The sequence below is a fragment of the Thalia democratica genome, chromosome 8 (genome assembly GCF_965202585.1).
Source record: "Thalia democratica chromosome 8, ktThaDemo2.hap1.1, whole genome shotgun sequence".
NCBI classification, from domain to species: Eukaryota; Metazoa; Chordata; class Thaliacea; order Salpida; family Salpidae; genus Thalia; species Thalia democratica.
Window position 1 is genome coordinate 21,951,393 of NC_139172.1, and position 15,609 is coordinate 21,967,001.

A 15,609-nucleotide genomic window follows, 5' to 3' on the forward strand; every position below is an offset into this window, starting at 1 on the left:
AAAGCAAACGAATATCCCAAGAAGTATAACACAAAAAAAACAAAATTGGTCTCGGAGTACAGTGTTTTCATTAATTAATTATGTGAACAGATTAAAAGTTGAACAGGTGACCTGGTTAAAAAATACTAACATTGTAGTTTATTTCAAATACACAAAACTCTGAGCAAGTGGTTATAAATCTGGCAAGAATTTTCTAAAGCGTAATAAGAGTTCTATTTTATCAATATAGTTTTAAGATATGAAAAACTTTTCTTATTTATAAAAAAACCTTTGTATCTTACATAATACGCAGTTTAGTACTTGTAGATGAAATTACTTAACTACTTGTTGTATAACGATTCTGTTCTAGAAAAATTACAATTCAATCAAGGAAAAAAAAGTGTTGCAAATAGTATCTTCGGTGCTTAAATAACGGTGAACGTTCTAAATTTTAAAGAAAATAAATTTCAATCTATACTATAAACTTATACTGATAAAATAAAAAATAATAAAATTTTTAAAAATTACATAAAACTTTGTCTTTGCAAACTTTTTTTAAGTAAAAATTTAATGAGTTTGTAATATTGATTTTATTGGTTATTGTAATTTTGATATATCATAACCGACCTGTAGATGGGACTCTTAGTTTATATAAAATATATCTTACGTCTCTATATTCAAACTATAAAAATAATTACGAAATAAGTTTATCTGTTAAGGAAAAGTAACGATTATTACTAGCATTATTGGCATACACACTAGAAAAATTTTCATTATAAGTTATCCTAAACATATTTAGTTTATATAAAATGTCAAATGCTTATTTTCTAAACATCACTACTCACTTTTTTAATGGTAGCTTTAATTAGGCAAGTAAATTAGATAAATACAAAACTTTGTTTAATCAAAATATACTTCGTGACACGTTGTTTGGTAACCACGAGATAGTTTAATAACTTAAAATCATATAAAGCTGGTGTTTTAAGCTACAATTATCTTTAAGATACAATTTAACTTTAAAATGAGTAAGTCAATGGAACATATATAATTTTATTGAAATATTTGCGTAAAGGCTAGAACTGATACTTAAAACACATTAGTTTAATTAGTTTAGAAAAAATTTAGTTAAAAAGGATATACTTTTTAGTAAAATGCATGAAAAGAAATAACACCTGATTAATAAAAGAAATAAAATAACTTAACATAAATGTGAAAAAAAATATACAATGATCTTTCTAGCAGCTCAAAGGCTTTACAAGTGTACCCGGTACGATATGTCATCTGGCTTGTCACTGAGGATCATTTTATTCATCAGTTCATCAATAGATCCAAGTTCTGCCTTCACTTCCTTTACCCTAGACACTCCTTTATGACTAATAGTTCTGTAAATATTAAAGCATACCATCAATTTTCTGTTTAGGTATTGTTTTAATGTAACTAGTAATTTCTTATTTATTCTTTTATAAACTATATACTTTTTTTTTAACTATTATATAATTTTTGTACTTAACTTGTTGAATTTATGAATAATAACAAAATGAATACTAACTAAATTTGAAAATTGTTGCAAACGTATTTTTTGATTAATTAAGATAATTAATTATATTTCTTTATTATTATTTATAAACGGATGTTTTATTGTTTACATACCTAAGAGCAGTGAGCTTCAAAAGTAGTTTTGAGTACATTTGAGTGCTTTTAGGTCTTCTCTTTAACACATAGTGCCTTAATCCTTTCGACAGCAATTCTTGCATTTTCTCAACTTTCCACGGCTCTTTTAAGTCAGGTCGGTCTGTGATGTGAAATATCAGTTTTTATGATGAGCGTGTTTTAGTTTTTTAACTAATTTAAACTTGTTTAAACTTCCGTGTTAAAAAAAGAGAACAAATTCATAAAGTTAATAAACTTTTTTTTAATTTTTCAATAGCTGTGGCTTGAAAAAGTAAAAAATAAATGCGAAAAAATCAAGACAAACCTGGCGACATCAGGCAAATAGCAGATAGGAGACCAACTTCAGTAGGATCCGCATCTAATGGTGAAAAAGAGTTGGCAAATGCAAACATCTGTTTTAATAATTATCTTATTTTAAAAATATAATTAAGCTAAATTTAGTGTGGCACAAAAGAGGTTTATGCAAAGTATTGCAAATTTAGCATTAAACTTCGTGTTTTATTTTAAAAAATCTTGAGTGTTAATTTTAGGGTTTTCATTGTAAATTAATCTGAATGTTGAATTTAAAACACAAATAAAAAGATGAATAGATTCATACTTACTTATTTAGTTAAGTCAATTGATAACGTGAGTTAAGTATTTCTCAATTTTAAAACAAATTAGTTAGAAACGAGCCTGGTCAGTCATCGGCCCAGGACCGCATTTCCTCATTTGTTCCCTGGTCAGTGTTAAACCATCGCTGAAGGTCAATGTGTCGTGGAGTGGGGTGTAGCGAGAACACAATCGAAGAAACTGTTTGTAATATATTTTAAACTTGATAACTTTTTATGTACTTAATATAAGATTTATAAAGTGTTTTATTTCAAGTATTTTCAATGAGTGGCTAAAAAAGTTAACTAAAAATAAAAATGTATATGAAACTATCAGTAGAAACCTAATTAAAACAAGTTTAACTAAGTAGAAATAGTTGTAAGTTACCATTATTTCAAGGCAAGCACTTTGAAGCATGTTTATTTGATCTACACGCGTAAAATCAGTAAAACCAGGTAAGCTTTTGGCAAAATCCACGATTTTCTTGAGGGAGTTCGTGCACCGGTTTGAAAAATTCTGCCACGGTTGTAACTCTGTCTTGTATGTTTCTGGTGTGAGAGAGTTGCTTTCACTAGCTTGTGCTGGCTAAATATTTAAGTTTTTAGTTATTGTTAAAAGGTAGTTAAAAACCATTTCGTTGTTAAAGTAAAAATAAAAATAAAAACTTAAATTATAAGCTATAAACAAACTAAGTTTATACACTATTTTTTAAGATTTTTGTTTTATTTGAAAAAAAAGCTTGTCATTTATATATGCTATAAAACTAAACTTGTACTTTAAATCAACTTTTAACAAAAAACTTACATATGTAAACATTCGGAGGTCAGCCATGTTTGGAAATGTTTGTTGATGAGCAAAACTCACAGATTTTATTAAGTTAATTATCTCAGCTGAAATGCCTGGAACTTTATTGCTGACTGCCTTAATTTCGGTTGATTTGCTTTTCCGTGGATCTGTTAAACATAGTCAAATATTTTATCTATATATATTGATTATTTTTTAGTTACTTAAAACGTCTTCACAAATACTCACTTTTAACACGCATGCCCTTAAGCAGGCATTTCTGAAACCTGCAGTACTTGCACTGCAACCTGGTAACTTTCGTTATTTCACAGTTCTGATCTCTTCTGCAACGAAAATGCGATCTTCTTTGCATTTGCCTTCGGAAAAATCCCTAGAATTTTAAAGTTTGTTTACCGACAAAAAACTTATTAAGGGTTGCGAATAGCTAGTGTATTAACAAAATATGTTTAAAAGAAAAACTGAGACTTATTTTGTCATATTTTGTAATTGGACATTAAAGCTTTTCAAAAAGAAAATAATTAAGTTAACATTTATCTGATTCACATTTATAATTAACTTTTGACAAACAAAACAAGACTCTATGCATCTAATTTCAACCAAACACAAACCTTGCAACCTTCGCAGGAGTAAACTCCGTAATGCGTGCCCGACGACTTGTCTCCGCAAATCTCACACGCCTCCTCCGGTGGCACCTCATCTAAACAGGCCGGTTGCTCAGACGTCCGATGCCCGGTACCATTGAGGTTCACCACCGGGCTTTGACAAATATGAAAATGGCTTGCACTCACGCTTCCAAGCTGTGTTAGTTCTTTTGTCACGTTGTCGGAATCTTCAGAAGACGGTGGTGACTCACTGTCTTCGGGGTAGTAATCTCTGATGATGCTGTTTAAAAGCTGCTGTTGGTGATCCAAATTCATCGTATAAATAGTTCTGGAACTGCTGGGTTAGATCATTAACTTGGAGTTAAGGTTATATTAATGATGAGAGATGCTATAAACTTATTGGCAATTAGTTTTACCAGGTTTTTACTTTTAGTGCAAAAATAAATTTAAGGTATGTGTGCAAAAATAAATTGTTATTATAACATAAATTACTTAAAACCTATACTCAAAAAAAATTAATGCTTTAGTTAGACTTTAATGTATAAATAAAAGATGTAGCATTTTTAATTAAACTTTAAATTACCTTAAGTTAAATAATTTAACTTGCTATCAAATTAAAGAAAATATACATTGATTTTAGAAGCAGACTATAAAATTTAATCTTAAAAGATGTTGATAATTATTTCAGAATCAATTTACTAATAAATGAACAAAAACATCCTGTTTAGTTAGTTTACTTAAGTATGGTCCAAAAAAAAAATTAAGTATGGTGACTTGATACTTATTTGATTGTTTGTATAAAAATTAATCATGTAATAAAATTACTTAATCTTCTGAAAAAACAAAAATATAGTTTAGTATATAAATACTTTTAATGTTAAGTTAATAATTTATGGCTTAAGATTAACAATACATAAATAAAGGTTCAATGATCAAAAAACTTACATATGCTCAAATGATTTGTATCAATTAAATTGTACTTTCATTCAACAAGTTTATGTTTTCATGATGAAAAAATGTTAAAAGTGTTGATTAGCAATTAAAAATAACTTTGTCAATAATAAAAATGAAAACAAATCAGATATGCTTATTTAAAAGCAGAATTTAGCTAATTCAATAGACTTTGATGCTAAATATAAAATAATTTAAAACTAGTACAACAAAAATAGCTTTTTAACTTTTGAAGTTACAAAAGATTTATTTAAGTTTTACCACCATTAAATTTATTTAAAATGCATTTATTAAATACCTTTTAAATACTAAATAAAACTAAAATAAATGCTGCTACATATTCTTATTAACCAGCAAAGTGAATTTTTGATATGAAATATCACTATCAGATTTTGTTTTATTGAAAACTAAACGCATTATATTTATTTTTAAAAACTTTTTTTTGTGCCTATGATAGTAAATTACAGTTTAGTACTTAAAAGTATAAGAAGTTTGACGAAACTGTCGAAAATATTTATTCTAAAATGCTGTTTTACGTAAAAACCTTATCAAGTTTGTTGTTTTATACTTAGTCCTTTTTAAATATTTATACAATATCTTTGTGTGATATTTAGCTAAAAGTATTACATAAACATTTATAACTAAGTTATATTTTACTTTTATTCAACCTTATAATTTAAAAAGTAAGAAATTAAAAGAATTACAAACAAATTTTTATAGTGAGTTTTATTAAACGAGACATAATTTGAAAAAACATAAAAATATTTACGTAACAAACTAAGCAAATAATATTTTTAGCTATCTGCATTAACATATGTAGGTCAGGTATGTAGTTATAAATATTTAGTGATACGAAACATTTAAGTAAAACTTTTTATAACAAATGCTTAAAAATTAAATTACCTAAAAGTTGTTTCGATTGTAATTAATAAGTTGTAATATTTATTAATTCTACATCTCATAGGTGAACAACTAGGACTATATTTTTTTATGTTTAGTTATTTTACTTTTGCGTAAGCTTTAAAAAATTTTGTAAACTTAAATATATAGACATATATATCTAAAAACTTTATCTGGAATCAAAGTTAAATCAATCGGTTTTTGTAAAAACACAACAAAATTTAGGTCAGTTGTTATTCCGAAAAAAAAGTTATAGATCAGCGTATTTTGTTATTGTATAAAATTTAGTATGTGACATGACTCTAAAACTATTTGAAAAAAATGATGTAATTATTTAATACGGATCAACAGGATCTTAAAATGAAGAAAGATCCGATGGGTGACCTGTTTTAGCTTATTATACGTACAAAGACCTTCGAAGACTTTATCGATTAGTAGATTTCTCATATAGATTGTTTAATATTCCTAATTTTTAGAAGTTTTTGCATAAAAAACGGACCTTAGTTTAAATACATAAATATATTATTAGTTCTAATAAAACCGTAAAAACACTTTGTGCTTTAAATTGTTTTAATTACTATTAGTACTAGTAGATTGTAATGATGATTAGTATAATGGTTACATACTTTTGGTCTGTTTTTTAAACTTATACTCAGTCTTGATGTTTTGAATATTATCAAAAAATAGTTACTTTTATATATTAAATATTTTTTTACCACCTTAATGTTTTTTCGAAGTAGCTTGATTTATAGTCTCTCTTTTGATATTAAGAACCCTTTAAACAGTTTAATATTCATTCTACTCAACATATCGTTGCCTTTATACTTTAATGTTATAAAACGTTATTGTGAGCGTTTGTTTCTAGGGTAATCTGTTTGGATGATTCTTTTTTTTATTCTTTTTTAGGTAACTTTTTTACGAGTATGAAGTTAGCTTGACCGCATTTTTCAAGAATTTTTATAAAATGTCCAAACTTTGGACCTAATTATTTTCCTTATCTTATTAGCTAAAGATTTTTTTTATTCTAGAGAACGGTCCTTTGTGTTTAATTTATAAGGATTGGGGCTTGACTTTTAGTGTGGGGCCCTTTAGAAAAAATGAGTTTTTTTATCAATTTTTACTTAGCTCGAAATAAAAAAAATGAAATTTTTTTTTATTCATATTTATTAGTCAATAAATTCTGCACAATTTTTTTTTTTCCAACTGTTAAAATTTTTGTACTATTTAGCCTTGTTCTAGATTTACTAATTCCGAATTAAGGCCAAATAAAACAAAATATTAACAGTTGAAAAAAAAAGTATAACATTATTCACATATAAATATAAAAATTAAAAAAAAAAAAATTATTTAACTTTTTTTTTTTTTAATTTGAGCTAAGTAAAAATCGATAACAAAACTCATACTTCGTACCATTTGGCCTTATTACGGAATTAGGAGTTCTAGAATAAAACTAAATAGTACAAAATATTAACAGTTGGAAAAAAAAATTATACAGCATCAATCCTTTTAAATTAAAGACAAACGACCGTTCTCTAAAATAAAAAATAAAGTTTTTATTTAGCTATTAAGATAAGGAAAATAGTTGGGTCTAAAGTTTGGACATTTTTTTAAAGTTCTTGAAAAACGTTACCAAGCTAACTTCACACTCGTAACTTTTTTGAATATTTAAAAGTTAAACTTAATATTTTTTGTCAATAAAAAATAGGCTAATTTGATTATCTAGCAAATAAAAGTAGATAAGTGTTTTTTGAGGAAAAAAAGCGAATATAAAACTAGTTAAGTGGTTTTTATTTTTGCTAAAATTTCTTTATAGTAAATTATACTAATTGCTTTCTTGAACTATGGTACTTTTCTCAAAATATTATATAAAAACGCTACTAAATGTTTATAGCAAGTTTTACCAAGTATTAAATAAAACTAAATCAAGTAAAAAAACTATATAATCAATAAAATTGTTTTTGAAGTTGTATTAACACTTTTTTTTGTAATAATAGTTCAAAAACCTATTTAAATGTACATTTAGTTAAAAGGTTTACTTTTATAAACTATAAATGTGTTATAGATTTAAGTTTAATTAAAATGTCTAAAATCAGTGATGCCTTTAAAATAAAAAGGAAACATAACAAAATTAAAACTACTAGAAGTAATTTTATTAAATTTTTATCAAAATTTTTTCTACATATTTTAGAACTAATAACTACTAATATTTTTTGTTACTTATAATACTAATAGTACTTCAAGTTTATACAAACTTAATGTTTTGTTCAAGAAAATAGCTTAGTAGCATAACAACAGTTAAAGTTTTTTCATACTATAAATATAAACACAAAAATTTAAATGAGCAACAATATTTGATCACACATTACGAAGTTTTTTGAACTTTACTATTAATTTAAAAATATACAATTTAACTTTTATGAATCATCAAATACTAAGTGGTGGTTTATTCTAGTTTAAAATAAAGTGGATCAGTTTTTTAAAGAATTTCTTAAATTAATCATTTTATATATCAAACAAATGTTTAACATTTATCATAAGAAAATAAATATAAATCTTTCACTTTTGTTATGTAAAAATCATAAGTGGTTATGTATATATATATTTTTTTGTTGATATAAAGTTTTTAGCGTTTTTCTAACTATGTAAAAATTTAAACTATATCTTTAGTTCAAAAATATAGTTTCACATTGCATTAAAGTATAAAATAAATACAAAAAGTACTTCTTTAAGAAACTCTTCTAGTTAAACATATGTGTAGACTTTTTTAAAGATTTTTTAATTAAAGAGAAGGTTAACTACCCAAAGTTCACGGTTGTCAAGACAACGCATGGCAACTACATCTAATCTCCGGTATCCAGTCAGGAAATATTCGATTCTGCAACAAGTTACCAACCGGATAAATAACATATTTTTGTTGCCACTTACCTAAAAGGTAGTACCTAAATGATTTTTCAAAAAATAAAAGTCTTGAAATCAAATTAAACTTTTTAGATAAAATTTTAAAGTTTTAACAAACAGTATATTAAAACGTTATACATACAATGACTTAAGTAAGAAATTGTTTTGTAAAAAAGCTTATAATAAATTTTGGAGGTTTGAAAGTGGTTAAACTCTTATGAGAGAAAAAAGTGCTGTGACAAAATCATGAAAAACAAATTTAGACAATGTTCCCGTTGTACCTCGTTGTTATTGGAATGACAGTAGTTTAGAAGCTATACAAAGTACGTGTATTTAGAAAAAAATATTTAAATAGATAGTAAAATACAGGAGAAAAATTCTAAAACCTAAGTATATTGTTTTATATCTTTACTGCTTATAGTTTTTGAAAGTTTCCCTTTACATTGTATAAGTTAATTTTTCTAAATGTCTAAAAAACTTCTATACTTTTTTAAATTTTTTATTTAAAAAGTATGAAATGTTTTTAGACTTATAGAATTTAAGCTTGTAGATTTTTTTAAATCGAAATAAAAATGTTTTTTATAAGTTTATAAAACTTGTAAATTAATACTGTAAATGGTAGTTACTAAAAATACCAAAAAAAAATTAGATGACGCGAGTATAAGTTATTCATACTCAAATTTGTCACCAATGACGAAACTGAGTAAAAGTTAAACTTAGTTAAACTTGCAAATTTTTTATTAGGTCATAGTACGTTTGTAAACTTACAAATAAAAATTAGGTTGTATTAATTTTTTTACAAAGGTTGAGCTAGTCTACTAAGTAATGATTAAAATTCAAACATTTTATAAAATAAATAGACATTAATTAAATATTTTCATACCTTATAGTTAAATTTTACCTTGTTTTACAAATTATACAGCTATTGAAAAATTTTTTTGTTTACTTTTTTTTTAAAATAGTTTTACATTAGTGTCATCAAGTTCTGAAATTTTACCCGCAGACTGGATCCAGCCCACAGAATGTATCTAAGTATATTCTGAGCTTTTAAAGTTCTAAACTAAACTAGTATCAGTTAAATGTAAATATAAAAATTAAGAATTTTGATTTCTCACAGCTATTAAGTTTTTTAACTGTAAAATTTATCAACAAACTTCAAGTTTACGTAGAATATCTTGCACCCAACAAAAATTGGTTTTAGAAGTATTTCTTTACGAAAGAAATAGTGGCAATAAAGCAGTGTGGTTTTATGTTGTCAAACTGCTGCATTTAAAAAATAGTTTAATGATATGTAAAAAGTTATATTTTTCGTCATAACTTATGAAGAGTAGAACAACAAAGCAACAGAAGTAAGCAAAAAACCTGCTAGTCAACATACCGTATTTTAAAAGCAAGATTACCAAGAATTCTTCCGATCATGTTAGCTTCAAGGTCGCATACAACATTTCTAAAAGTAGTAAATATTTCATTGATTATTTATCAAAAAAGTAGATGCTTGGTGTGATTGATTGAGTCTACCCACATCAAAGATTGAAAAAAATAGTTTATTGAGAAGTAACCTGCTGTTATTGGAGTGGAAATTAAAGGATTTTTTTGGTAATTCAAATAGAGTTGTTGTTATGTTTTGAATTTGCAGTCAACATCATTGGACATATGAACAAACTGAAAATATAACTTTAAATCATTTTCATATACGAAATGTACTTAGTTATAAAACTTTCAGGGTAAAGCTAAAAAAAATCTCTCTCCGGCTAAATAGTAGTAACACAAAACAGAATTTGGTATTACGTTACAACACAATTATGTCCATTTGAAAATACTTTACAATTATAGTTCACCAGGAAATAGTTTTTCTTTTGTAGACTTTATAAAAACGTAATCTAAGTTTGATATATTCTCCAACGTTTACAACAGCCTTGTGTATTAAAACTGAAATAATTGTTTTGCAGAGCGACTTTATTGTCAAAGTTATTAAAGTTTCTAAAAATATTGGCGAACTTTGAGCATTATTAATGGTATTGAAGTTTACCAGCTTTAAAAAGATGATAATGAAACTGTTATTTTCTGTTTGACTCCGCAATATATTTGTAAATAAACATTTTAACTGTGAAGATTTCAAGGCTTAGCTACATTCCAAAATAACTGATGTTCATCTGTAATTCTTACTAAGAATTTGTACAGAAACCATGCAGCCAGATTTCAAAAAACTTGTTTACAACTTCAATTAACCATAAATATTCGATAAAATAAAGTATTTTACTAGTTTATTTTAATCATACTTTTATTCAAACATTTCATACTATTCATATTACAATTGAAGGATAAAATTTTCATACATACGGTAACCAGTGAAGTTGCATATTCCTTAATTTTATAGAGAAAAAAGTTTTAGGTTGATTTGAAATTTAACTTACTGACATAAAGTCTACAAAAGTCAGTATTAGCAAAAACTGATAGGAACTTTTTTAAGTACATTCGTTGATCAAAATTCTAGTTGCTTGCATAAAATAAATAACATAAATATTTTTCGGTGCCTTTTAATATTTTTCTTTAGGTGTTTTAATGAAAGAAAAGATTAGTTACCCAAAGTACACGGTTGTCAAGACAACGCATGGCAACTACATCCAATCTCCGGTATCCAGTCAGGAAATATTCGATTCTGCAACAAGCTACCAACCGGATAAATCAGACATTTTTGTTGCCACTTACCCAAAAAACGGAACTTCGTGGATGGTTATTTTTAACTCTTTTTGGAAAAGTTCTGATATTACAAAAAATAGAACTAAAGAAATTTTAATTTAAACAGTTACAATTCTAAACTTTTTTTTTGATGTTTTTTTATTCACGTACAGCTATGTGGATAAAACTAACTTTAATTTTGAAAAACAGCTTTATAAAAATCGAGAATTAGAAAGTTAGAAAAACTTTAAATGAAGTCCATAATTTAAAGATGTTTTAGTGTATACAGTAATTTTAATAGTGACAAATTATACAGTATCTTTCTTTTATTACACCAACTGACCAACACATGTTTCTGTGTGTTAACGGATTAACACACTTCAACGGAGCTCTGTAAAAAATAAATACTGTAAGGAATGAATAGAAGCTAAAGTAGGTATATACATGTGTCCATTAAAAGTAAAAATAATTGCTACAGATCTTCAAGGTTAATGGTAAATAATAGACAAAATACTTAATGTTAAATCCGACTGTTATGAAAATACATAAAATTTGTAATTATCAAGTCTAAATAAATTAAAGTTTTATGTTATAATTAAATTAACTAAATTTTAACAGTTATAGCAATTTTATAAATACTCACACACAAGTTTGATGTAAAATACTTATATGGTTTTGTTTATAGTAATGTCACAAAGTATGAAAAACTGCACTTAAACAAACACTTGATAAATGTTATTAAAAGGCCGAGACATAAAACTAAATCAACAATTAAACTAAAGCAAAACATATTCTATAAAAGTATAAATATCTTTGTAAAGTTGATAAACTGCTTTCAAAATTTCCAACTTTGTTTTCCTTTTGTTTAACTTTGTAAAAACAATGTTACTTTGGTAAACTTAACCAAAAAGTTTAAATAATTTGAATTATTACTTTTGAAAACAATAACTTCCATAAACAAAACAATATTCTAGCGACATAACACAAAAATAACAAAGTTAAAAAAGCATTAGGAAAATACACTTTTATTTTAAATAAGAGAACAACCAAAAGCTAATTTACTTATATATGTTTTTTCACAGCTCTACATTCTTCATATGTTGCATGATCGAACCACTATTTTCAAAGAAGGAGATTTCTTGTGCAACAAATATGCGTTTTTGGATACTTTAGGCGGAGAAAAAGCAAAGAACTTCAACATAAGGCCACGTTTAATCAAGACTCACTTTTCCTATCACTTCACCCCAATGAATGACGAGACAAAGTACATTTTTGTCGGTGAGTTTGAAAAAAATAGAAAAATAAAGCTTTTTAGTACTTTATAATAAAAAAACTTAAGTATCCATTGTTCAAATTTATCACAAGATAAAAATCACAATCACAACAGTCAAACTTATTTTTATCATACAATTTTTGTATACGGGAGTTGCTGTTTTAAAGTAATCAGTAAAAATAATAAATATTTATCACCCCAAAATCAAAATAATTTTTGTTCTACGTTTTTTTAATAATAGTATTTTTAGTTAGATCAAGTAAAAGCTGCTAATAATGTAAAACAAATGTTTTCTTTTCAAAACTCCAACCATATTTCAGCAAGGAATCCGAAAGACACCATCGTTTCCTTCTACTACCACCACCTTTCTCTTTCCTTATTTGAATACGATGAAAAGAACTTTGACAATTTTTTCAGTTTGTTTCTTGAGAAAAGGCTGGAGTACGGCGACTACTTCGATGTAGTGCCAGAATGGTGGCAGCGCAGTAAGGAGAAGAGTAACATTCACTTTGTGCTCTATGAAGATCTTAAAACCGATTTTGAAAAGTTATTTAACAACTACTTTTTAAGTATCTTTAGTTGTAAATTATTATATTCATTGCTAACAATTTTTAGTGAGTCTTTAAAGTTTTTTAAACCCTGTTCTAATTCTCCTTAAAATAAGTTAATTTTAAGATTTGAACCTTTAATGCTTCTTATTTATACAACTAAGTGCATTGCAGCTTATAACAGCCAAATAGTTATGACTGCCATACATGCGAGTCTTCTTAAATTATGGCAACCTTGATTCACGGTAACATGGCAGGTTTAAGCTTAGAATTTCAACTTATGTTTAAGAAGCTTGTTTGTCAATTATTGTGCGTTTTGTTGATACTGTTTAATTAAATTTAAAGACGTAAAAAAAAGAGTTATAGCTAGTAAAAAAAATATTCGTAAAATAATTTTTTTACGTAAAAGAAAGATCAGCTTGAACATCGGTAAGAGAAAAAAATCACTATTAGAAGATCATACACTTTAAACGTTCTTAATAGAATAATTGGTATTGTAGAACTAGTTAGGAAGCTTTTTTTAAATTGAATACTTATTCAAATATATTGTTAAAAACTGCAAAGACACAAAGAAAACATATGTGGGTTCGGAGTTACTGCTCGAGATCACTGTTACAAGAATAAATTAATTTCAAATCTTAGTTATTAATATCCAGGTTGTAAATAAACGAATTTGTGATATTCTTAATAGTTTTAATTATTTTCTTTCATTTGTCTATTAACTTAGGGAGGTGATAAAGCTAGCTGAGTTCTTAGGAAACGGAATGAGAGCAAAACTGCTTAAAGATGACAGTAGGTTTCTGAAAGAGTTATCAGTAAAGACAAACTTCAAAAACATGAAAAAAGACAAAGTACTGGTACATAGTGTTTTGTTGGTGTTACGGTTATACTTTTACTTAAGGAATATATGAAATTATAATTTTTTTAACTTTTCAAATGGTATCATTTTAATCATTGACATTTAGTTCAATCTGTTAAACAAAGTTATTAAAAGTTTAAGGCAAATATTTCATTTAATTGTAAAAATTTATTTTGATTTTTTCTCTAGCTAAAATTTATTTAAAGTAAACCCGAAAAATGCTTCAAAACTTCAAATCCCAACGTACGTTATAAACAACTTTAGGACGGAATCTGGGCATCTTCGAAAAATACTGAACATTCACCGTTTGCTCGAAAGGGAATAATAGGAGATTGGAATAATTTACTCAGTGATGAGCAGAGCAAAATAGTTGATGAAAAACTTAAAACAGCAGGAACAAAATACCGTGGCTTTAACAAACTGTGGGATAAATACAAAGCCTATTTATAGTTATAAAGTTTTACTAAAATTCCAAACTTGCTACTTATTAAACAGTAAAAAAGTTTAATAAGTTTCGATATTATAAAAATACCAATATATGGTATTTACATTAATTTTCTTCAAAATAAACTTTATGAAACAAAATTTACACAACAAAACTATATCGACATGATTTTTTATATACTGACTGTTTGTTTTTAGTTCGACTTGTTACCTACTTTTAGCAATAACTCATATTTGACTAGTCTAGAAAAACTAGGTTAAACTTTTGCCTAAAATAGTAAAATAAATAATTGCTAGGGGAAATTTGTAAACCACAGACAATTTCTTATCTAATTTAAACTAATTAAGCATTTACAAACTAAAGAGTAAAACGAAAAATTCCTATAGTAAATTAACTCACTTCTAAATTAAGTTCTAAATAATTTTAGAGAAATAAAAACTAGAAGAGTTATTTATGTATTTATTAATAAGTGAAGAATTAAGTTTTTTGGATCATTCACTGTTATTGAAAGAATAACATTATGCTTTGCTTGACTAATTCGAAAAATAGTGTTTTGCTTCGTTGTGTTATGATTTCAAACTAAAGATTAAAAAGGCTTTGACTAATGGCTTCTAATTATTTTGTTATATGCTAAATTGATATCAAAATAAAATACTTTTCATTCAAATAAGTAAATGACATTTCCTTAAATATTTTATAAATATCTAAACTGCTCAATTTCTTAAAATTTTTGATAAATTTATTTTTTATGAAAACATTTAAACTGACTATTCCATAGTGTTTGACATTAAATCAATTTTGACGTCTATTGTGCAGTGCACATGAAAGTTATAGCAATGATGTTGGTTTGATAATGCTACTACAAAATAAATTTAACACCTGAGTATACTAAATATGTTAAAAAAGATTTTCAAAATAAAATAATTTTCAGTCTGTGCTGAGTTGCTTAGTTTTCAGCTGTAGGAAAACAACTACATTAAAATTATTACCAATGAGGTTGGCCAAAGGTTTTTTGGTTTATTTCTAATATAAAATTAAATTTAAGTTAAAAATAACTGTCCTAAATAGCATAACAACATTAAAAAGATACTGTAGAGAGCTTTTAATGTGTTTTCTTAAAGAAAAATAATTTAATGATACAAAACTTAATCTTTATGATAAATTTTTCGTATCTTATCGAAACTTTGTTACTTTATATGTAAAAATATTTCAAAATTCCAGGCTTTTTAGTAATATTTGTTTGAAATTTTAGGTTTTTTTTTGCTTAAATTGTCAAACTCCAGGTTATTACAGAATTCCAGGTTATTTGGCAATCCTATATAAAAATACCACTAATGTCAAAACAAATGCAAATAATAAAGTTATGTAAATTAAAATACTAATCAAATAAAGTTGTTAATGTCGTCGGA

At 25.9% G+C, this 15,609-nt stretch overlaps 2 protein-coding genes across 2 annotated transcripts; one reads left to right on the forward strand and one right to left on the reverse strand.

Annotated features, from left to right (window-relative positions):
* Nucleotides 1–1,231: 1,231 nt before the first annotated feature.
* LOC145843010 (retinoic acid receptor beta-like) lies at nucleotides 1,232–3,962 on the reverse strand. The gene is made up of 8 exons (XM_082950479.1): nucleotides 3,654–3,962; nucleotides 3,274–3,415; nucleotides 3,106–3,194; nucleotides 2,629–2,826; nucleotides 2,326–2,442; nucleotides 1,955–2,042; nucleotides 1,630–1,771; nucleotides 1,232–1,361 (listed from the first exon to the last, which is right to left on the reverse strand). Exons 1-8 carry the CDS (start codon nucleotides 3,960–3,962, stop codon nucleotides 1,232–1,234), a joined length of 1,215 nt encoding a protein of 404 aa, XP_082806605.1.
* A 6,996-nt stretch (nucleotides 3,963–10,958) lies between these two features.
* On the forward strand, nucleotides 10,959–14,205 carry LOC145843011 (sulfotransferase ssu-1-like). The gene is made up of 5 exons (XM_082950480.1): nucleotides 10,959–11,129; nucleotides 12,158–12,353; nucleotides 12,669–12,894; nucleotides 13,624–13,753; nucleotides 14,020–14,205. Exons 1-5 carry the CDS (start codon nucleotides 10,959–10,961, stop codon nucleotides 14,203–14,205), a joined length of 909 nt encoding a protein of 302 aa, XP_082806606.1.
* Nucleotides 14,206–15,609: the final 1,404 nt, after the last annotated feature.

What these genes read in the sequence shown, in the direction of transcription:
- LOC145843011 (XM_082950480.1), top strand. Translation starts at nt 10,959, where the DNA reads ATGAAAGAAAAGATTAGTTACCCAAAGTACACGGTTGTCAAGACAACG. An exon ending in GACAAAGTACATTTTTGTCG is followed by an intron (nt 12,354 to 12,668) that starts GTGAGTTTGAAA and finishes ACCATATTTCAG; the next exon opens with CAAGGAATCCGAAAGACACC. An exon ending in CTTAAAACCGATTTTGAAAA is followed by an intron (nt 12,895 to 13,623) that starts GTTATTTAACAA and finishes CTATTAACTTAG; the next exon opens with GGAGGTGATAAAGCTAGCTG.
- LOC145843010 (XM_082950479.1), bottom strand. Translation starts at nt 3,962, where the DNA reads ATGAATTTGGATCACCAACAGCAGCTTTTAAACAGCATCATCAGAGAT. An exon ending in TAATTAACTTAATAAAATCT is followed by an intron (nt 2,827 to 3,105) that starts GTGAGTTTTGCT and finishes TTAAATATTTAG; the next exon opens with CCAGCACAAGCTAGTGAAAG. An exon ending in TTGAAGCTCACTGCTCTTAG is followed by an intron (nt 1,362 to 1,629) that starts GTATGTAAACAA and finishes TAATATTTACAG; the next exon opens with AACTATTAGTCATAAAGGAG.